Source organism: Asparagus officinalis, chromosome 5, assembly GCF_001876935.1.
Source record: "Asparagus officinalis chromosome 5, Aspof.V1, whole genome shotgun sequence".
Taxonomy (NCBI): Eukaryota; Viridiplantae; Streptophyta; class Magnoliopsida; order Asparagales; family Asparagaceae; genus Asparagus; species Asparagus officinalis.
The window spans coordinates 114,807,371-114,831,590 of NC_033798.1; the positions used below are offsets into that span (position 1 = coordinate 114,807,371).

The window sequence follows — 24,220 nt, forward strand, 5'->3', positions numbered from 1 at the left end:
TTAATGCAATAATTGGTAATGAGGAAAAATTAGGAGGGACTAATCTTTCAGAAGCTGATACCAGTGAGTTCAGAGACTTCATTGATTTTTGTCACCTCTCCCATCTTAAAACTGAAGGTTGCTTCTATACATGGAACAATAAACAAGATTCTCACTCTAGGATTTGGAGTAGACTGGATAGAGCCCTCATTAATGATGTTTGGTTACATAAATATAACTCTAGTCATGTGGAATATCTGCTGCAAAACTTCTCAGATCACTCCCCTGGATTAGTGTCTATATATGATGAGTGTGTTAAAGGGAAAAAAACCTTTTAAATTCTTTAAGATGTGGGCTAAGCACTCAAATTTTCTGCCTACTGTATCAAGAATCTGGCAAACAAATATAAGGGGATATGCTATGTACTCAGTCTATACTAAATTGAAGCTGCTGAAGAATGAGCTGAAAGATTTAAATAAAAGGCACTTTAGTAACATCAGTGAGCAAGTACTTAGAGCTAAAGTAGCTCTTGATGATGAATCTTCACTCTGACCCCCTGAATCAAGCACTTATGGAGCGGGAAAAAAATTGTATTACCTCATATAGCAATTTGCTGGACTATGAGCTTTCTTTCTATCAACAAAAGGCTAGGATTTTGTGGAGTGTTCAAGGTGACAGATGCAGTAGCTACTTCCATTCTGTAATCAAATCAAAAAGACATCAGAATAGGATTCTGATGCTATATAACAGTGCAGGAGAAAAATTATCTGATGAAGAGAAAATTACATCTGAATTTATATCTTTCTATAAGAATCTTATGGGTACAAGCTCAGTCACTGCTCTTGTTGACAGAAATGTAATTAAAAAGGGCCCTTGTTTGAGTGAAGCTCAAGCTAGAATCCTATCAAATCTAGTAAACAGAGAGGAGATCAAGGAAGCTGTTTTTTCTATGTCTGATAATAAAGCCCCAGGGCCAGATGGTTATAGTATATCCTTTTACAAATCAGCTTGGGGGATTGTTGGAGATGAAATCTCACTGGCAATTGAGGACTTCTTCAAAACTGGAAGCTTTTGGGGGAAATCAACTCCACGGCTATCACTTTGATACCTAATGTTCAATGTCCCAGAAATCCATCTGATTTCAGACCTATAGCTTGTTGCAATTGCTTATACAAAATCATCTCAAAAATCCTAGCAAATAGGATCAGATCAGTGATTGGTTCTCTAGTTAATGAAGCTCAGAATGCTTTTGTTAAGGGAAGAAAGATATCAAGCAATATTCTATTAGCTCATGAACTTGCAAAGAACTATAACAGGAAGCACATATCTCCAAGAGCCATGCTTAATATCGACATCAAAAAAGCTTTTGATACCATTAACTGGGGATTCCTCAAAGAGATGCTTATTGGTCTGGGTTTTCCTGATGCATACATAGGATGGATTATGGCTTGTATTACATCCCCTAAGTATTCTATTGCTTTTAATGGTGCACTGCATGGTTATTTCAAAGGTGAAAGGGGTCTTAGGCAAGGTGATCCTCTCTCTCCCTACCTCTTTATCCTGGGCATGGAATATCTCTCAAGAAGATTGGAGTTGTTAAAAGAGGACATGAACTTTAATTTTCATCCCAAATGCAGGAAATTCCAAATAACCCACTTAATATTTGCTGATGACCTTCTCCTTTTTTCTAAAGGGGACTTATATTCAGTGAATAGGCTCTATCAATGCTTTAGTGATTTTTGTGCAGTCTCAGGTCTCAGTGCTAACTTAAGCAAATGCTCAATCTTTTATGGAGGGATTGATGATTCAGTAAAAGCGTCCATCTTCAATTGTTTGGGATTTTCTGAGGGGAAAATGCCTATTAGATACCTTGGTGTTCCTCTCATTTGCAAAAGGCTATCATATTCAGATTGTGCACCTCTTTTAAACAGAATAACAGATCAATTTCAATCTTGCAGTCACAGGAAGTTGTCATATGCAGGGAGGTTGCAAATTATCAAGAGCTCTATCTTAGGAATCCAAGTCTTCTGGACCTCTAACTACATTTTGCCTGCAAGAGTACTTAAAAAAGTTGATGAATTGTGCAGGAATTTTCTGTGGGGAAAATATGATCAATCTGTTAAAGTAGTTCCTTTGGTCTCCTGGGAGAGAGTCTGCTTGGACAGGAAAAAAGGTGGACTGGGGATTTTCTCTGCCACTATCTGGAACCTAGCCTCTGCTGTGAAGCTCCTTTGGCATTTGCACACTAACAAAGAATCCTTGTGGATTAAATGGGTGAATGAGACATATCTAAAAAACTTCAATGTTTGGCAGGTTCAAGCTAAAAGGGGTGACTCATGGATGTGGAAACAAATGTTGAAAGCTAGAGATAAAGCTGTGGAACTGAGTGGTAGCATTGACAACCTAAAACAGATAATTAATTCCAGTTCAAACAGTTCAAAAATCAAAGTTGCTGAAATATATAGAGCTCTATCCCCTACAACAAATCCTGTTCCATGGTATAACATGGTCTGGGGAAATTTATCCTATCCAAAGCACTCTTTTATCTGTTGGCTTGCGGTGAACAACAAATTACAAACTCAGGACAGGTTATTAAGGAAAGGAATTGTGAATGCAAATCAATGTAAGATGTGCACTGGTGCATGTTTAAAGAGCCGTGATCATCTATTTTTTGAGTGCTCCTTCTCCAAGGAAGTATGGTATCAAATCATGGATTGGCTTCATTTCAAATGGAGATCATGTTCTTGGAATTCCCTCTTGAATTGGTATTCATGGATTGGCTTCATTTCAAATGGAGATCATGTTCTTGGAATTCCCTCTTGAATTGGTATTGTACAAAGCTAATAAAGAAAGGCATAAAGCAGGAGATCATGTTCTTGGAATTCCCTCTTGAATTGGTATTGTACAAAGCTAATAAAGAAAGGCATAAAGCATAATATCAAGAGGTCAGCTCTGTCAGCTACTATTTACCATCTATGGTGTGAACGCAATAGGAGGATTTTCCAGCTGAAGTTTCAATCTGGGGAGAGTTTGGTTAAGAGAATTAAAGTTGACATCCTAACTATATGCCTAAACTCTCCAAGCATTGTTGGGAATATGGCTGATTGGATCAGGTCTTTATAATTTGCTCTGTTGTAGTATTCTGTGCTCATGACTGGTTATGGTACAGTCGTGTACAGGTCTAGCTGGTGTACTGTTGGTATCTTGATAACCTGGTTCAGAATTTGGTGAAGGATCCTCAAAGAGAAGTAGATACTGCTATTGGGATGCTAGGCAAAGAGATAAAATTGAAGCTGTGCACAGTATTTGTGTACAGGTTTTTGCTATCTGTTTTTTTTTTCTTATTTTTTGTTGTTATAGCTAGGTCTTGATCTCTAGCTGTAGGTTTTTTTGATTTGTTATCTCAATTACATATTCATGTTCTTGAGATTCTTGATGTACAAAATCTTTACATATTGGTGATGAATAAAATTTTTCATTTACCAAAAAAAAAACTTTTCATGTTTTGGACATACTTAAAAAATACATGAGTTTTCACAATTGGAAAATGCAATTTTAAAATTTTCTTCATTTACATGCTTATATTCATATATACAAACATTTCCCTAATTTTTACTAATTTTGGAGTTGTTTTGTTATTTTCAATTGAATTTACAAAACCGAGTTTTTAGTAGTTTTTTAGAAACTGTTTATCTGTATTCAAACATTTTATTTCTCTCAATTGGGAAGTGATTTTTCATAAATTCTTTCTCTAACATGTTCATCTACATGTCTAGAATCTTCCCTCAAAATGTTATGATTTTTGGAGTTGATTTACTATTTTTAATTGATTTTACAAAGTTAGATACACAAAATTCTAGAATCTGTCAAAAACAGAAACTGTCTGTGAACAGTGCGGTCGAGCATACTGTAGCATGATCAACCGCTGTTACTGTAGCAGCCGACCATTGCACAGTAACTGTAACATCTGTTTTTCTGTTTTTTATGGGTTTTTGAGGGTTTTTTTTTTTTGAGTTATTTTCTTCAAGCCTATATATACCCCTTTGTCATAACTATTTTCTACAACTAAGAGAGGGTTTTAAACCAAGTTTAAAAGAGTTTCATCAAGGGTTTAAGTTTTTGTTTAAGTGTGTTTAAAAAGCTTTTAAGCATTTGAGAGTTTGATTTTGGGAAATCAATTTCACAAGAGCATGAGGAGATTATCTATTGGTGTTTGAGCATCCAACCATCCTCCCTCAATCTCTTGATCTATTGAGAAGTTTTTTAAACTCTATTTCTAGCTCTTTTATATATATATTCCTCCCTCAATCTCTTGATCTATTGAGAAGTTTTTTAAACTCTATTTCTAGCTCTTTTATATATATATATATATAATTATCATTGTTATTAAGCTAGAATTATATTAAGTTTAGTTTTGATTTATTTCTCTTTGCTTACACACACACAACCATTGAGCTTATTGTATTTACATTCATAGTATAATTAGGTTGTGCGATTGTGTAACCTAGAGAGTGAGCTTACATTGAGTTCTTATCTAATGTAAAGAACAAATCATTTGTTATATTATGAGATTGTAAAGTTTTCGGTTAGCTAGAAAACCGAGTGTGAAGTGAAGATATCCTCGAGGTGAGGAGCGAAGACGTAGGTCGTGGGGACCGAACTCCGAGAATGAAATTATGAGGTGTAAACGTTATTCGGGTGAGCGTAGAAAACCCAGATATGATAGTGGATTTTTCCCCGGGAGTGGGGAGCGGAGACGTAGGACGGAAGGTCCGAACTCCGTGATTATTTGCTTGTGTTTGCATTGTCTTTGGCGTACTTAATTCTTGTGTTCATATCTTATATCACCATTGTTCTTTTGCTTATTTATATTATCCTCTATATTGTTTCACCCTTGTGTTAGTTTATATATCCTCGCATATATTTCACTATATATCTCATTGCTAGGATGTTGCCCTTTGTTCATATTGCTTTTTCTTGCTTGTAACATATTGTATATCTATCTTATAAGAATAATTTATTAATTAGTTTTAATTGGCATAAAATCGGATTAGATTAGCATAAGACCCTACATCCCATAGAATTCATACCCCCCCCCCCCCCCCTTCTAGGGTCTAACAAGAAGTTTTTCCCAAAGAATTTTCCTCCCCTCCATTTGATTAAGAGTATAAACTATTGTGACAAGACATAATAATCTCGCATCTTTAGATTTCACAGCACAAGTCATATATTTCTCAGATATTTCAATACTCTGAACTGAGAGAATACCTTCATCCCATAGAATTCATATTCTAGCATTATTTGTTGTCTGAACATTTGAGGTCCATTTCAAATTTCATGCAATTTTGTTGTCAATCATTTGCATTTTACCTTCAGCCACTTTGGTTTCCAGAAGAGCTAACAAAGAAAGCTTGTATTCTTGAATAAACTGCTTAACGGTCACATGTTTAGAGGACTTATTGAATCCTCTAATATTCCATATAGCAAGACCCATTTTATTGAGATGTTCCACCCCTATCAATACAACAGGGGTCCAAGTCTATCTGCTAATCCAGAATAGTATAGTGTGATGTTTGTATATGAGGCCCAGACACATTTATAGATTTGGCTCTTCTGGCAGCATGGTCTCTCATAACACTAGAAAATCCAGAGGAGTTAATGGTAGGAGAGAATTGATGTACACTCTTGCCAGAATTATGCACCTCTAGACCCCCAGGCTTTCTATTGTAGAATTCCTTTTCATTCTCTCCTTGTTGTGCATGCACACCTGCCTGTGCATGTTTTTCAGGAACCTGATCAATCTGAACTCCAAGCCCAGATAGTCCAGCATTGGATCCATTATCACCATTTTCCACATGAATATGATCAGTATGCTCTAAAATAATTTCTTTATCAGCAGCTCCTTTTGTTCCAGCAGCAGTAGCATGTGCATCATTGATAGGTTTCTTATTGACAGGAATCCACATCTTCTTTATAGCATGTTTTTTACAATTCTGAGTCTCATGTCCCACAATTTTGCACCAAGAACACCGCCTTGGTTTAAATTCATATAAGACTTTTTGATTATAACACTTGCCATCTGGACCTTTAATAACCACATAATCAGGTAATGGTTCATTTAATGGCAGTTTCACCTCCAACAATACTCTGGCACAACTCAGTCTTTGTCTTGTAGCTGTAAGTTTATCAGTAGTGATTGGACACCCAATTAAACTTGTAACCTTGTTAATACCAATAGGACTCCACAAATTCAGTCTCAGGTTAGGAAATTGAACCCAAATAGGATAGATTTGGTCTTGAATCCTATCAATATCAGTGTCTATAGTCCATGGCTTAAGGACAAAAGGCCTAGATCTAATGAACCATGGACCAGCCTCAAGAACTTCCATCATTTGCTTCTCAGATTAAAATTCAAATAGAAAAACCCTATGTTTAATTAATGAGACTTTCAGGATAGAGATTCTACCCTAAACCTTAGAAACATAAGACTTAATTCATCTGAACTTAACATTCAATCCAATCACATGCCCAACCAAGGCAAATTTCCATAGATCTGCATCTTCTCCTCATTCTTCTTCATTAAATGCAGCAGTATTTGAATGGGAAGAAGGAATAAAATCTAATGATAGACCATTCCCATTTTTTCTATTATTAGCAAATAAGCTAGCAAAAGATTTTCTTACATCTTGCTCATTCTTTTCTAGATTCATATTTTCATCATGGATTTCCTCATTTGATTTTTCTTTATCTAGATTTAGAATCTCAGATTCATCACTTATAACCAAATTCTGACCATCAATAGGAGGATTCTCATCCAAATGAGCATCATTCAGATGAGTATTATCAGCATTCAGATTAGTATTCACATCCAAATCAAATTCAACATCATCCTCTACATCATCAGCCCAAAGAATAGAGTGGGGGAAATTACTTAGCTTACGAGTAACACGAAGACCAGAGTTGGATCGAGGTTGCAGATCTGTTAATGGCTCTGATCTTGCAAGAATCTCCGCCATCAACAACTTTTTCCTAGCTCCTTTAGGCCCTGTGCTTTCCATTTGAGGAATCAAAGTATTCACTGTTTCATCCAAAACAGCTCCAGATCCAGATGAGGAGGGATCTCCGGATCCAGATGAGGAGGAGAAGACGAACATTGAGTCTCTCAGCTCATTGTTTAGGATCCTCTTGCTTCCATTCTTCTTCTTCTTCGCCATTCAAAACTAGACGGGGTGCACGTTAGCGGAGAAAAAATCGCCCACTAAAATGCACCATTCAGACAGCCCGCCAAAAGTTTTACCCTACGAGTGCAATGTTAGATGACCTTTAAATATTATAGTCTCATATCATTACTTAATATGCATCACGTACAAAGCACGTCTTACATACTAGTTATAGAAACTTCAATTAGCCTATTAATTTGTTAAACAATGAACTCACAACAGCTAAGAAAGTAAAGTTTTAACTTCCGTAGTTTCTGCCAATGTTTCACTAATTGCTCCTACATTTACTATTACTCGGATAACGTGAAGTTGATAAGTGTCTTTAATTACATATCCTTGCTCACTTTAGATAGAGAGATTTGACACCAAAATCTTTCACAAGGAAATGTACAACAGGTGAGCGAAGACAAATGTTTTTCTTTCTTTTCTAATTATTCAAGGTATGTCCGCTTTATAAAAACAACCATAATAAATATGACCATTATGAACGCAATTATGCACTCTGGTGCAGCAACAGAAGATGTAGTTTGATGCTAGCTTAATTATGCTGTTGTTGCAAATTGCAATTGACAAATTGATCATTATTCCAACTACGTCGTTAAAGAATTATTGTAATGCTCATCACCATGAACATTTACCCTCCCAGTCCCGGACTATGCATGCAGCATGTATGTAAGTATAACTCTCTTCATCGACTCTTAACTTTTTCACAGAGGTTGTTGAGGTTTCCTTAGGTGTAAAATACCTCAGGTAAATTTCAACAGCTGACAGTGACATTTGCTAAAACTGAGGGTAAAAAGGGGGAAGTCTTTGTAGAGAATAATACATCAGGAACAACCAATAATGACGTAATTCAAGACCCATAACTCATCATTTAGGCTCCACTTGATCTAAATCTAAACCTTTATAAAATTGCAGACCAATTAATAGGAAATCTTTCTCTTTGTCAACTCTAAATTGAGGAAAAGAAAAGAGCTAGGCAGGGTTAGGGTTCAGTCAATGAACCTATAGAGTACTATTGGCTCAGGTCTAGACGTGTAAATTCTCAATCCTACAAACCCTAGCCCGTGTGCAAGACAAACCTACTCCCTTCGATCAAATTAGGGTCAAACTTCCTTTGGTCTGTCTGTAGTGGTTTACATTTACAACTGTTTATGATAAGACCCATATTCAATTGTGCTTATAGCTAGTTTCTTTCAGTCTTTCTATCATCATCAATCAAAGATGTTCCCATCATTCAAACTGCCCGCCCACTTTCATGTACTAGATACTGATAGGCATTGATTCATGCTAAAATGCTACTAAAAAAAAATAGGAAATAAACAAAGATCCAAATTAAAACCTGGGTAAATGATAATGGTCAAATAAACATATGTCATCAGGTTTGGGGTGTGTCTGGCAAAGTTGGACCAGGAGTAACTCTATTCTATAAAGATCTAAAAAGGATTGGGGAAAGGTGATTCAAACTAGAACTAGTTAAGTTGTCAAAATTTTAGTCTAAAAATTCGTGATAGAATCTGGGTTTTTCCCCAAATAGAATAAAAACCAAAAACTAAGCAAGTCAGGATTGCTCCTGATAGGCCAGCTTTAAGGGATTATCAAACACACACACAGCATGGTATTGATGTAAATGTGTAGTAATTCATCAGATCAATTTCGTGTTATGGGACCAGCGTACGACGATAGATCTACATCTATGGTAGGATTATTTAACCAATAATCCACAACACAGGGATCGAGTTCTTCGTCGTCAGACAACAGAGAATCCTTTGATTAAAATTCTGCTTATGCATTAATGATATCATTATCTACTCTTTTGTGCTTTACGTAACATAAAGCTTTTTACTATATCAAAACAGAAGCGGAGAGAAGTAGAAGCACGAGACAATGTATTAGCATGAAATTAGGCATGAAATCCAACAATTACATAATAAAGCTCCGGGCTACAAGATATGTATAAGTTTGCAAGAAGAGCCTCATATATGTATAAACTTGATGGAGCAAGCCCCATAGGGCACTACCTGGCTAAATAGTGCATTAGAAAATTATAGTTATAAACTATATAATTATTTAATTAAAAAAGGTAAATGCTTAATTAGGCCTTCTAAAAGGAGAAGCATGGACAAAGCATCTTCATTTTCAACTTCTCTTTCTCCATATATTCTCTTAATTAAACCTGCAAGAAATTAAATAACAACATCAGCAAACAAATAGTATAAGCTTAATGGGAAAAAGGGTTTAAGAAGGACTACTGCTAACATTTTTTTTGAGAATACAACCCTGTTATAAGAAGACCATAAATTGAAGACAATTTATCTTCAAAAGAAAATCATTTCAATGGGATAAAAAAGGAAGAAAAAATAAATTATCCCAAATCCTATCAGCTAATCAAAATATTATTCCATGTCTTAAATAATCAAACAATGCCTAAATACGAAGCCTTATACATAAAACAAGTTGGAATTTAGGGGTTAGGCTCACAAGAGTTTCACCAGTCAGTTATGAATCCTAACCCGAATTAGCATACCATATAATTATGTTTCTCTTACAAAATTTTTCTTATTCCAAATATAATTAAGATTTACAAATCGCTGCTGTATATTTCTATTTCTTAGCGATCAACACTAACAAAAGTGTGATATCCTAATTAATTAGACAAATGGTTATAGGGGGAGAACATGATAAACTTGTTTTCAACACAAAATTATGAAGCATATATAAGAAAACATTTGGTTAGACTCATCTCCAAACAATCTCGATAAAATAAAATTAAAGAGCTAAATTGAGCATTTACCAAATTAAGAGATCAGATGTTGACCAAGAAGTAGGAAGCTCCATGTTGAAGAGGATGGAGAATGCGTCCCCACTCATCAGTGAGCACCGGGTTGCCCGAAGCATGGATGAGCACCGCCTCCTCCCCAAACACTTCCCTGACGTTAAAAATACCAGTCACCGCCTCAAACCCTACCCCATTGATAAACACCGTCAATCTCGCTCCACCACCAACTCCTCCTCCAATCCCTAATAATACATTAATATCCAACAAAACTCATTCTTTAGATAGTCAAACTTATAATTAATAGATTCTTAATGAATTCATAGAGGCGAATGCTCCCTACGAGGAAGAAAGTGTTATTAGTTGTTTAATGCCATGCACACGTCCAATCTTGGTAACAGCGCCGTTTGCTTTAATGTGAAACTAATGAAGGGAAGGAAAAACAAAAAAAGTTTTTTCAACAAGGGAGGCTCTCTCGAGAAATCTCCATGACTTGACAATACAAAGGCAAGACAGTCCTCAGTTGCCCACCAATCCCTTCGATCAATCAAACATTTCAATCTCGAATATTGCGAAATCGTTCAATATCACTCAACTTATGGACCATGTGGAGACCCTCAATTTGATTTGGGTCATTTCCATCTTAATTTGTTTCATAAAAACCACTATAAATTTTGATGAAGGCCCTATTTGAAACGAAACGCTTGTCTACACAAATTTAGAAGATTAAAAAGAAGCAACATACCTTGGATCTCATTGACAGGACCAGCAACAGTTTCTGTAGTCACACAAGTAGAAGCAGGAGCAGCAGAATTAGCGGAGTAACTAAAATTAGGGTTAGGGTTTTGAATCTTGGCGGTCTTGCTGGGCTCAACTCCACCTGTCTTGAACCCATCTTGGCCCATCATCAGCTCAGTCCACAGCCCCGGCACGAGCCCAATCGTCGGTTCCGGCACAGCCAAAACCCCAGACAGGTCCCCCGTCGACGTAGACAGCGAAAACCCCTGCTGCTGCAAGTAAACAGTCGGCTCAGCCAAGAATTCCGTTGTCGGAGCGCTCTGAAAGTAACTCTGATTCACCGAAGCAGTAGGCGACGCACGCCGCGTGGTGCACCTCCATCAATCCCGCGTGAGACCGACAGACGGCAAGCGAAGAAAATTTTATCGGACCCGTCGACCTTTCGGACAGTGACGAAGATGATGTCGACGTGGCAGCAACACTCAAAGGAGCAGTTGAGGTCGGAGCATGCAGCAGGCGGCGGCGCGGCGTGAGAAGCTCGTGAGTTATGTCGGCCGGCGTACGACTGGAGGTGGCGCTGCTTGTGCCTTGCTTCTTGATTTTCTGTTCTGGAACAGTAGAATACATTGGCGTCGCCCACCTGGCCGTATTTCTTGAAGCGAGCCGAAATCTTTCGGATCTCGTCTCGCGGCGGTTGACCATGCCGGAGTGAAGATCGACTCGAAGGATACCGGAAATCTGTTCGGGTTTCGGGTTCCATCTCGGCTTCGGCTCCGGACTCCTCTCCTCCCCTAACCCTAATTCAAGAAATACAATTCAATCAATAATTATATATGCACCAGCTGCCCAGCGGATAAGATCGTTACTTCAGCAGTTTAATTACCTGAGTTGAAGGATGGTTTTTGAGTAGAGAGGATGTCATGCTGCCATTGGTGAGTGGAGCAGGGCTTGGATTTGAACAAGCTAGGCCAGTGTCTGTTGGATGAAGCCATGATGATGATGATGATGATGATGATGATGTTCTTATTCTTTGTAGCCAACAAGTTGGGAATTATATGCAGAGGGGGGACCTCTTTTTTTCCTCTTTGTTGTGGAAAGATCTTTTCTGTCGATCTATAACCCAACAAATAACAACTCTTCTAGTACTATTGTGGCTAGCTAGCTAGGGTACTGTGTTGAGTTCTTCTACCACTTCTTATAATGGTCTTCACCTACCCCTGTATTTAATCTCCCTTACAGTTAATGCCATGTACAAGATAAATATATTTTTATAATAATATATATAAAAGAAAATTAAGCAAGTAACAGTTCCCACCTCCCAAAGAACAGAGCAGCTAGCTGCAAGCAACAAGAAGCCCCTGTGGAAGTGTGATCATAAATACATCATATGTGCATGTATTATCAAAGAGATGAAGGAAATTGAAGGCAAGGAGTAGTTTATAGAGGGACACCCCCATACCTATATTGAACTTTTGCATTAAAGCCCACAAGGTGAAGGCCCACTACTCAAAGTACACTGGAATTCCCTGGGTGTGGCAAGCAAAGGGGACAAGCAAGGCCCCGTTTGCTGGGTCTTAATTAGGACCAGGAAAGGAAAACAAAGGAGAAGGCAAAGGAGGGGAAAAGGGGAGAGGGCTTTTTCAGTGAACAAATACAGTAGAGAGATTGTGATGGGAGTAGTACCAAGTGAGAGAGAGAGAGAGATAAAAGAGGGGGGGTCTCTTTTATCTTTATCCTTTATCTCTGCAGCTTTATCTGGCTTGTTTTTTTGTATGAGAAGGGTCACAATTGAATGAATGAGTGAATGATGGAGGGAGGAGAGAGAGAGAGAGAGAGAGAGAGAGAGAGAGAGAGAGAGAGAGAGAGAGGGGGGGGGGAGCTTGCCAGAGGGTATTAAATAGGGGGAGAAATATTGATGATAATAATAAAATAATAACGAAAGTAGTAATAATAGGTGTGGGATTATTCTAAGGGAAAGTGGGGAGAGGTTGTTGCAGGAATAAATGGGAGGAGGTAAATAGGGTTTTGAAAGTCAAGAGAGAAAAAGAGAGAGGGGGAACGCATGAAAAGGGGCTGTGATTGGAAAATGGGGAGGGAGAGGAGTAATTGCAGGTTTGGGTTATTTCAAGCATGGTGAGGTGGGCTTGGATTGACTCGAGGGTTCTGCCCCCACACCCTTTTAACTCCCCTACCCCCCACTTCTTTTTCTCCCATAGTATATATCAACAAAGTTTAGCATTAAATAGTAATAATAATGATGATAATGATAATAATAATAATAATGGTAATGGTAATATGGAAAAATAAGATATGAGCTGACAGCTTAATTTATAAAATAAACTTTTTCTAAGAAAATTATAAAAAGAGCTATCAAGATATAGATGACCAGTAAGATTCAACCAATAGTAGGGTTGGCCATTAATCTATCTCAACAGATTAAATTTTGATGGATCAGTTTTATTTTAGAATATGTTTGAATCTGGTTTTGTTTGAACAAATTTCTATTCTAAACTATTTGAAATGGTCACTCTCTCAGTTCTCTGAAATAAACACCCATCCTTAATTTCTTTTTGTAGACGTACAAAATTTCTTCTCTTTCTCTCTCTTTTTTAAATTATTTCAATTGATTTGAATTATTCTTTCATTGATTTCTTCATTAATTTGCATATTCATCAACTAATTTTCTGATCTACTTTTCTTTGTGTAAAGTACTCATTTCTTAACTAAGTGAGTTAAACCCGAACCAAATAAGACGGAACGGAATCGAAGTAAGGGTCTGAGATAGTGTTTTATTCTAAGATCAAGCAAAACCAACCGAAATCCAGTCTGATGACAGTCTCATAATTTTTTTTGATGGAAAATGAATTATATTAAAAAAAGTGATGACAACTTTGTAGGCTAAAAGATGTCCAATATCAAGTGGAATTCAATCCTTTTTTTTTTTTTTTGGTCAATGAAAAATTTTATTCATTTCCCAATTTGTAAAGTTTGTACATACATCAAACCTCACCAGTTTTTCCGGTGAGAAACAAGAATTCCAACATATCTATGTTAGATTACAATCCTCCTATCTTTTCCTTTACATATTCAGGTATATCTTCATTAAGCACCTTAGTTAAGATTGAGATTTTCACCTCCCTAATCAGTTGGACTGGATTGTGCTGCTTCTCTTGAAAAATCCTCAAACTTCTTTCCTTCCAAATCCAATAGACAGTTGCCGAAAGAGCCATTCTCTTCACTTTCTTCTTGTATCCCTTCCCTTTCAGTTCTGCACTATACCAGTTCACCACCTGAGTCCAGTTGCATGATCTCCTCGAGTAGCATAACCGTTCCATGATTCCATTCCAGATAGTTGCTGAATATTGGCATTCAAAAAATAAATGTTTACATGTTTCTTGTTGAGTTGCACACAGGGTGCACATGCTTTCAGTTAGCATCCCCATCTTGCATAGTCTCTCCTTAGTTAGCAGTCTTGAGTGGTTGGCTAGCCATAGGATTACTGAGTGTTTAGGGTACTGACATTGTATCAATAGGAGTTGTCGAGTGAGTCAGGGCTTTATATATCTCAGATATTTGGATTTTCCCATTATCATGGCATTCTTTCATAACTCTCTGCAAATTGTTTCTATCTCCAAATTTATTGAGAGCCAAGTCTCTTACCTTGAGTAATTGTCTCCACATCCAAGAATCAGTTCTTCTTGCTTGAACTTGCCATATATCCATTTGGTGTATGTAGTTTTCATGCACCCATTTAATCCACAATATATCCTTTTTTGTATGAATCATCCATAACAGTTTCATTACAGCTGCATAATTCCATGTTTTTGCACTGTATAATCCCAGACCACCCATTTTCCTATCTATGCATACATCCCTCCAAGACACTAGATGCATCTTGCAGTTCCATAAGAAATCAGAGCATAGCTTGTCTATTTTCTGCAAAACTCTTATGGGTAGTATGTAACTACTTGTCCAGTAATTTTGAATCCCCATAATAACAGTTTTTATTAACTGAATTCTTCCAGCATATGACATTTTCCTCCTACCTTGCCATCCTTGAATTTGTTCTGAAATTTTGCTAATCAGATTTGAGCAATCAAGATGTGAGAGTCTTTTAGAAATCAGAGGCATCCCCAAATATCTAATTGGTAGAGAACCTTCAGAAAAGTTCAGGAGAGAACATATTTGATTCCTGACATTATCCTCAACACCTCCCAGATAAACAGCACACTTGTTAGAATTTGTTTCCAATCCAGAAACTCTACTGAAGTCTTGAAGACAACTATTCAGTTTACTAATAGACTGGATATCAGCTTTACTGAACAATAGCAAATCATCCGCAAATATTAAGTGAGTTATCCCCAAGCCAGAGCATCTAGGATGGTATTTGAACAGGCTATCAGTTCTAAGCTTCTTCATCCTCCTGGACAAATACTCCATCCCAATAACAAATAGATATGGTGATAGAGGATCCCCCTGCCTCAGCCCCCTTGCCCCCTTAAAGTATCCATGCAGAGATCCATTAAGGGATAGTAAAAATTTTGTAGTAGTTATACAGGTCATAATCCATCCAATCATTTTTCCTGGAAATCCCAATCCTGTCAACATAGCTTTAATAAAATCCAAGCTTATTGTATCAAATGCTTTTCTCAAATCTATGTTGAGAGTAGCTCTCGGGGATATATGTTTTCTACCATAATGCTTAACCAATTCATGAGCAAGTAGAATGTTATTTGAGATCATCCTTCCTTTGACAAAGGCACACTGTGCATCATTTACTAAATACCCAATAACTTTCTGGATTCTAGCAGTTATTATTTTCGAGATCACTTTGTAGACACAATTACAGCAGGAAATTGGTCTAAACTCAGATGGTGAGCTTGGATTCAGAACTTTAGGAATTAAGGTGATGGTAGTTGTATTGAGAGAGCCAAGCAGCTTACCAGAACTAAAAAACTCCTGAACAACCTTGATCATGTCTGTACTAATAATATTCCAGGTGCTTTTGAAGAATGATGCACTATAGCCATCAGGTCCAGGGGCCTTTTCATCAGAGATTGTAAAAACAGCATGTTTGATCTCTTCATTGGTAATTGGAGACTCCAGTTCATTTCTATGTTTATCCATAAGAATGGGACCATCAGAGATGACTGCAGGGTCTGGTTCAAGAGTATTCACTTTTTTTCCAAGCATATTTCTGTAATATTCAATAAGTTCAGTAGCAATTTCAGGCAAATCTGTAAGCCTCCTTCCATTCTCTGAGTAGAGTGTTAACACTCTATTTTGATGTCTTTTAGCTTTCATGATTGAATGGAAATATTGTGAGCTCCTATCCCCATGCACAACCCAACTAATATTTTCTTTTAGCTTTCATGATTGAATGGAAATATTGTGAGCTCCTATCCCCATGCACAACCCAACTAATATTTGCCTTTTGTCTATGGAATGATTCTTCAATATTGTGAGCTCCTATCCCCATGCACAACCCAACTAATATTTGCCTTTTGTCTATGGAATGATTCTTCGCATTGTAGCAGCCTGTTGTATTTTTGAATACATTTTTCCTCCTGAGTAATTAGATCCTGGTTTAGAAGATCCAAACTCATCTGATTTTGAACTCCCAGCAATTCCTCTTTAGCTCTTGCAACTTGCTCCCCTATGTTCATGAAGTGCTTCTTATTTAACTCCTTGAGGACAGGTTTTAGCTTCTTAAGTTTAGAATAAAACTTGTACGTGTTGTACCCTTTTATCTCTTGTCCCCAGACAGAATTCACAAGTGCTAAGAAGTCAGGATGTTTTGTCCATATTTTATAGAATTTAAAAGGTTTTTTTCCTTGAAAATCCTCCTCCCCAACAGAAACAAGAGCTGGAGAATGATCTGAGCACATTGGCACTAGAAATTCCACCTGGCTTGATGTATAATGATGCAACCATCTATCATTAATCAGAATTCTGTCTATTCTGCTCCAAACTCTAGTATTAGCATTTTGCTTATTAATCCAAGTGTAGAAACATCCAATAGATTTGATATGAAGTAGTTGGCTTGATGATATAAAGTTTTGGAAGTTTCCAAGTGTAGAAACATCCAATAGATTTGATATGAAGTAGTTGGCTTGATGATATAAAGTTTTGGAAGTCTTCTGTGTCAGCATCTGAAATAGGAGTTGATATGAAGTAGTTGGCTTGATGATATAAAGTTTTGGAAGTCTTCTGTGTCAGCATCTGAAATAGGAGCTCCTCCTATTTTTTCTTCAGCACTAATGATTGCATTAAAATCTCCACCAACCAACCAAGGACAGTTAACATTTTGTTTAATTTCCAGAAGATCCTGCCATAATTTTTTTCTATTCTCCCTTTGATTTGAGGCATAAATCACAGACATTAGGCATGATACTTTTCCATTTTTCAATTGAACAAAGCAAGTCAAGCATTGATTAGTTGAGCTTATACTTTGAACTGTCATTAAATCATTGTTCCAGAGTATCCAGATTCTCACATTACCAGCTTCCTGAACATTTGAAATCCAATTCTAATCTCTAGCAAATTTCCTAGCAATATGCTTCATCTTTCCTTCCTTTAGTTTTGTTTCTAAAAGAGCTATAAAGGGAATATTGTACTGATATATGAATTGCTTTACAATTAAATGCTTAGAGGATTTGTTGAATCCTCTAATATTCCAAATGGCTAAATGCATTTATTGATTCCCCCCTGTCAATATAACAAGGGTCAAAATCATATACCTAAGGATCTAGTGGGGAGAATTGTGTTTTCTGATTTGAATTCCCAGCAATGTTGATTGTTGTTCTTCTAGCAATATGTGCTCTACTCACACTTGTGAATCCTGATGCATTCACTGTTGGGGATTGATATACATTTGTAAGACATGGGCTTCCATGCTTTATGCCTTGTGTACCAGGTGAGTTGTTATCTATAGCTTTACCCTTGTCTTTTAATCTGTGCATGTTTTCAGTTGGTTGCTGTGATGTATTGTACCCTTCCTTACTCATGCTATCTTTTCCCTGAGCTTCATGTGCAGATTCATTACCGGGTAAAACCTGTTGCCCATCATTTTCCTTTTTAACATTTGGATTCAAACCAGTGACCTGCTCCTGAACACTGTGCGTATCAGTCTGTACATTATGTGCCTGCACAACTTCCTTCTGTCTATTAACAGGAACCCACATTTTCCTACCCTTTTTTCCTCCTGCAATATTCAGTATCATGTCCCACAATATTACAAACTGTGCACCATTTTGGCTTAAGTTCATATATGACATTCTGCCTATACTTTTTCCATCGGGTCCTTGTATTTCAACAGTGTCAGGTAATGACTCTTTTAAGGGCAGCTTCACTTCAAGTAGAACCCTAGCATAGCTTAGCATTTGCCTTGTTGCTGTAAGCATGTCAGTTGTTATTGGACATCCTATAAGACTTGAGATTTTGCTAATACCTGTAGCACTCCATAGATTGAGCTTTAAATTTGGAAATTGCACTCATAATGGATAAGATCAGTCTTGTATTTTTTCCACTTCAGTGTCAATTGACCATGACTTGAGAACCAATGGCCTTGAGCTAAAAAACCATGGTCCTGCATCCAACACTTTTCTCATATGTTGTTCCGATGGGAAATCAAACAAGAAAACACCTGATTTGATCAATATGATTTTTGGAATTGAAATTCTCTCCCAGGCTTTATTTACATATGCTTCCATGGATTTGAATTTTGCATTCAATCCTATAACATGACCTACTAATGCATTTTTCCAGTAATCAACTCCTTCCCTCCATTCCATTTCAGTAAAAACACGGCATTAGATTGATCAGATGGAATGAAATTAAGGGATAAACCTTTTCCAGGCTTTCTATTATATGTAAACTGTTGAATATCATTTCTCCATGATAATGTTTTGATGATAACAATTTATATTGTGTGTGCACTAATTTTCATATGCAGATTTCAATATCAGAATATGTACAAGTGCAAGTGGATATCAAGGCATTTTGAAGTGAAGAAAATGAAGAACAAAAGATAATGTATTTGAATTTTTCTTTACTTAGAATATTTGTACAAGCCTTGATCACACACACACGCACACACACACAATTTTAGAACACACTAACACAGGCTTAGTGTGTTGGTTAACTATAGAAATCCCCTATGTTAACCATTAGAATAGTAGTTAAAACTTAATTATAAAAACTCATTATTTCTGAATATTTGATCTTAATAGTCGACTAATTAGGATAGTAGTCGACTACTCATGTATATAACTCAAATACAAGTTTCTGTCTGTTTACAGTATAGTCGACTAATTAATATTATAGTCGACTACTGAAGAAAATGTCATTTTTCAAGTTTCTGTCAAATTACAGTATAGTCGACTAATGATCATTATAGTCGACTACTGAGAACAATTTCCGAAAACACAGAGTCTGTCTGAACTCAGTGTAGTCGACTAATGACTACAGTAGTCGACTACAAGAGATAGTTTTTCAGTTTTCAGAATTTGAATATCTGACAGTTTTTGGCCGTTTTTAAACGTTTTTAAACGTTTTTAAACTTTAAAAACTTGTCTTTTCAAGGGCTATATATAGGTTATTTGTTCAGAAAAATTGAAGACATATACATACCCATAAGCTTTGATCTTTGTGCAATTTTTCAAGTGAAAAACATTTAGTCGACTACAAGAGACAGTTTTTCAGTTTTCAGAATTTGAATATCTGACAGTTTTTGGCCGTTTTTAAACGTTTTCAAACTTTAAAAACTTGTCTTTTCAAGGGGTATATATAGGTTATTTGTTCAGAAAAATTGGAGACATATACATACCCATAAGCTTTGATTCTTGAGCAATTTCCTAAGTGAAAAACATTCTGATTTTCTGAAAAAGAAGAGTTTCTGAAATTGCCTATATACTTTCATCAAAAACAAATCAATTAGGCAATTTTACAGAGATTAAAAGAATCCTAAGCCACTGCTGCACATTATTACACATTCAAGGCTTATAGGATCATTGTGTTCTTCTTCAACAAGTTTTCTCTCGGTTGTGAGAGGGTTAATCTCTTGGCTTAGAGATTGGGGTTCAAATTGGCAAGGAGTTTGTCAATTGGTGTTGCAATTTGCAGGGACTTGCAAATTGGTCAGGTTTGCGTTTGATTTTGTAAGTTTATTCAAAATCATAGTGGAAACTCTCAAGCGGGATTTGCTTGGGGACTGGATGTACACCGGTTTGGTGGACTCTCAAGCGGGATTTGCTTGGGGACTGGATGTACACCGGATTGGTGGAACCAGTATAAAATCCTTGCTTTTGTGTTTGCAAATTTCTGAGATTGCCATTTTTTTCTTTGCAATTTATTATCTACTTTGCAATAATTTTAAAAGAACACTATTCACCGCCCCTCTAGTGTTCTAGTGTATCTATTTCAGATCCTACATTTGGTATCAGAGCAAGGTGAAAGATGGCATCGTCAAATACATCACAATTCAAGGAAGGTCACTCTACAAATCGTCCTCCAATGTTCGATGGCACGAACTACAACTATTGGAAGTGTAGGATGAAGATCTACCTCCAATCTCTTGGCTACGAACTTTGGAACGTCGTGGAAACAAAATATGAGAAGCCAACAACTTCTTTTGCAGAATGGACTACATCTCAAAGGAACAATGCGAATTTGGATTCTAAAGCAATGAATGCCTTATTTTGTGCACTTGACAAGAATGAGTTCAATAGGGTGTCAACGGCCACATCCGCATATGATATTTGGCACACACTCGAGGTAACTCATGAAGGTACTACTAAAGTTAAAGAGTCTAAAATTTCTGTTCTTGTGCACAAATTTGAATTATTCAAGATGAAAGAAAATGAGACTATTGGAGAAATGTTCATAAGATTCACCGACATCACAAATTCTCTTATTGGTCTTGGAAAAATATATACTCAAGTGGAGATGGTAAGTTGTGTTCTTGTTTCAACAAGTTTTCTCTCGGTTGTGAGAGGGTTAATCTCTTGGCTTAGAGATTGGGGTCCAAATTGGCAAGGAGTTTGTCAATTGGTGTTGTAATTTACAGGGACTTGCAAATTGGTCAGGTTTGCGTTTGATTTTGTAAGTTTATTCAAAATCATAGTGGAAACTCTCAAGCGGGATTTGCTTGGGGACTGTATGTACACCGGTTTGGTGGAACCAGTATAAAATCCTTGTGTTTATGTTTGCAAATTTCTGAGATTGTCATTTTTCTTTGCAATTTATTATCTACTTTGCAATAATTTTAAAAGAATACTATTCACCCCCCCTCTAGTGTTCTAGTGTATCTATTTCAGATCCTACATAAACAAGCTAGCAAAGGATTTCTTCGTTCCTTCACTTTTCCTTGTTAAATCTATCTCATCTTTCAATTCATCATTCTTTTTCTCCAGACTGATTTTTCCATAACTTTTTGAAGATTGAGCTACAGGAGTTGCAAGAATCTCAACATTGCTATCAATTTCATCACAATCCTCATCATTCTTAACATTTAAATCATCTTCTATATCTTCAGCCCAGGAGATTGAGTTAGGACTCTTACTAAGTTGTCGAGCAAAGATTGAATCAGATTTGAGATGAACTTGAGCAGGATCAGAGAGAGAGGTAGTTCTAGCCAGTATTTCCTCCATGAGCACTCTCTTCTTTGCCCCAACCAGACCTGTGCTCCCCATTAGCTCTATCAATGAATCCTCTCGAGCTTCTACTGTTCCATTTCTTTCCTCACCATTTTCGATTCCCTTTGTTTCCTCAGATCTACGAGTAGACGAAGAGGAGGGGAAAACAAAAATAGAATCTCTCAAAGTGGCACTAGAAGTCCCCTTGCTCCCATTCTTCTTCTTCTTCCTCATGGTAGATCTAGACGGAGGTGCACAATAGCGGGAAAATTTTTGCCCGCTAAAATGCACCAAAAGACCGCCACTTTCCTCCCCATTGTGGAATTCAATCCTTTCTACCACTAAAAAGTAGTGAAGTTGCTTCTATTTTCCATCACAACTACATATATATTGATTTGTTAGTGACTCATCTAAATTCTAAAACTCACCATGTCTATTGTAACTTGCGCTCATTTTTAATTTATACTTAAAGACAAATCACAAACATACACTGAATAAAATTATAGTTATAATAAATGCAGTGCTCTCTTTACTACTATGATATTAAAGAGATTCAAATCCGTGTAGCAAGTAGAGCATTCTCTTTAAGTCATTCAGAGCAACCATACCCACAAAACATACTAGCATTGTCACACGTGCATATGTATGTGCAAGAGACAAATTATTTTTAATAGATTTATATTATGTCAAAAATACATAGTAGATCCGATTATATTGTGAGATCTTAAAACTTGAAGAAACTATCAATTTATTCTATATGGAAAGATTATGTCTTGCTCATCTATTGCAATGTTTGTTTAAGTTTTGTTTCTTTTTTTTGGTCAATAAAAAAGAGTTATATTCATTTCCCAAGTATGTACATATGAAGAACATCAAAACACCAGACATTTCCTGGTGATCACCCTGTAAATTTCACAATCTCTCAATATTACTAGCTACATATTCACAAGAGTATCTTTCATATGTATAGGTAAGTTGACATTCAATATCTTGGAGAATATCAGAAACATTATACCCCTGAAGATCACCTCTGGTTCCCGAATCATCCTTTGAAATATTCTCATATTTTTCTCTTGCCAAATCATGTAAACTGTCACTGAGAGGGCCATTCTTTTCAATTATTGATTACAACCACCACCTTTGAGATTGAAGGAGTACCAATTTATAAGGTGATTCCAATTGCATGATCTCCAAGAGAAACCCATCCAATTCATAACTTTATTCCAAATATCAGCTGAAAATTGACACTCAAAGAATAAGTGCTTACAAGTTTCCAGTTGCTGGCTTTGACACAGAACACACATGTTCAATTCCAACATCCTCATCCGACAAAGTCTGTCTTGGGTTAACAATCTGGAGTGAGCAGCTAGCCAAAGAATAACTGAGTGTTTAGGATAGTGTAAACCCCTCCAAACTATGTCAAACCAAGGAACAAGATTAATTGATTGAGAGAGAGCATTATGTACAGATGAAAGTTGAAGTTTTCCACTCATGCAGCATGCACCAACAGTGTTCTGCAAATTTGCAACATTCCCGAACCTGACCAACATCAAATCCCTTACCCTGAGGAGCTGTTTCCACATCCATGAGTCACTTACTTTAGGTTGAACTTGTCATATATCTGAAGCTTGTAAATAATTCTCGTGAAGTCATTTGATCCAAAGAAGATCTTTCTTGAGATGAATTAGCCATAGTATCTTAACAGAAGCCACATAATTCCAATCTTTAGCTGAAAAAATTCTCAGTCCTCCTTTCTTCTTGCTCTGGCAAACAATGCTCCATGAAACAAGATGGATTTTTTTACCCCATAAGAAATCTGAGCATATTCTGTCAATTTTTTCTAATACTTTGATTGGAAGAATGTAGTTGCTTGTCCAAAATGTTTGAATGCCTAGAATGACTGATTTTATCAACTGAATTCTTCCAACGTATGATAAACTCCTCCTTTGTTGCCAGAATTGAAACTGTCCAGAAATTTTGCTGATTAGAGGAGAGCAATCCAGGTAAATAAGCCTTTTTGCAATCAGTGGCATACCCAGATAGCGAATTGGTAACTCCCCCATAGAAAAATTAAGATAGTTGCATATCTGTTCTCTTAAACTATCATTAACTCTACTCAAAAATATTAAGCATTTGTTGGGGTTTGCTTCCAGACCAGATACTTGACTAAAATTTTGTAGACATCTATTCCATCTTAAAATTGAATCCATATCAGCTTTGCTAAACAATAGTAGGTCATCGGTAAAAATTAGGTGGGATATGTTCAACCTAGAGCATTTGAGATGAAATTTATATAATCTGTCCTCCTTCAAAAAGTTTAACTTTCTTGATAGATACTCCATGCCAATCACAAATAGGTAGGGGGTAGGGGATCCCCTTGTCTTAATCGTCTAGCACCATGAAAATAACCATGTAAAGCTCCATTGAGAGATAGAGAAAATTTAGGAGTTGTAATGCACTCCATAATCCAACCTATCATATTATGTGGAAAGCCCAAACCAGTTAACATAACCCTGATGAAGTCCCAGCTTATAGTATCAAAAGCTTTCCTCAAATCTATATTTAGAATAGCTCTTGGAGAATTTTTTTTTTCCTTTCATAATGCTTAGCCAATTCATGAGCCATCAAAATGTTGCTAGAAATGAGTCTCCTTTTAACAAAAGTACTTTGTGCATCATTGATCAAGTGACCCATAACCCTCTGAATTTTGCTTGCTATAATTTTTGTGATGATTTTATAGACTACATTACAGCATGAAATGGGTCTAAAATCTGATGGAGTACTTGAATTAAGAATTTTAGGTACCAGAGTGATTGAGTGGAATTAAAGGTTCCCAAGAGCTTACCAGAGCAAAAGAACTCTTCAAAGTCTAG

At 36.6% G+C, this 24,220-nt stretch overlaps 1 protein-coding gene across 1 annotated transcript; it reads right to left on the bottom strand.

Annotated features, from left to right (window-relative positions):
* LOC109842428 (WUSCHEL-related homeobox 8-like) lies at positions 9,074–12,500 on the bottom strand. Its single transcript, XM_020411307.1, is given in 8 exon segments — positions 9,074–9,375; positions 9,994–10,220; positions 10,721–11,088; positions 11,145–11,409; positions 11,412–11,510; positions 11,597–11,930; positions 12,029–12,071; positions 12,173–12,500. Coding segments are annotated over 5 exon segments (1,056 nt in total). The 5' UTR covers positions 11,706–11,930; positions 12,029–12,071; positions 12,173–12,500; the 3' UTR covers positions 9,074–9,375; positions 9,994–10,005.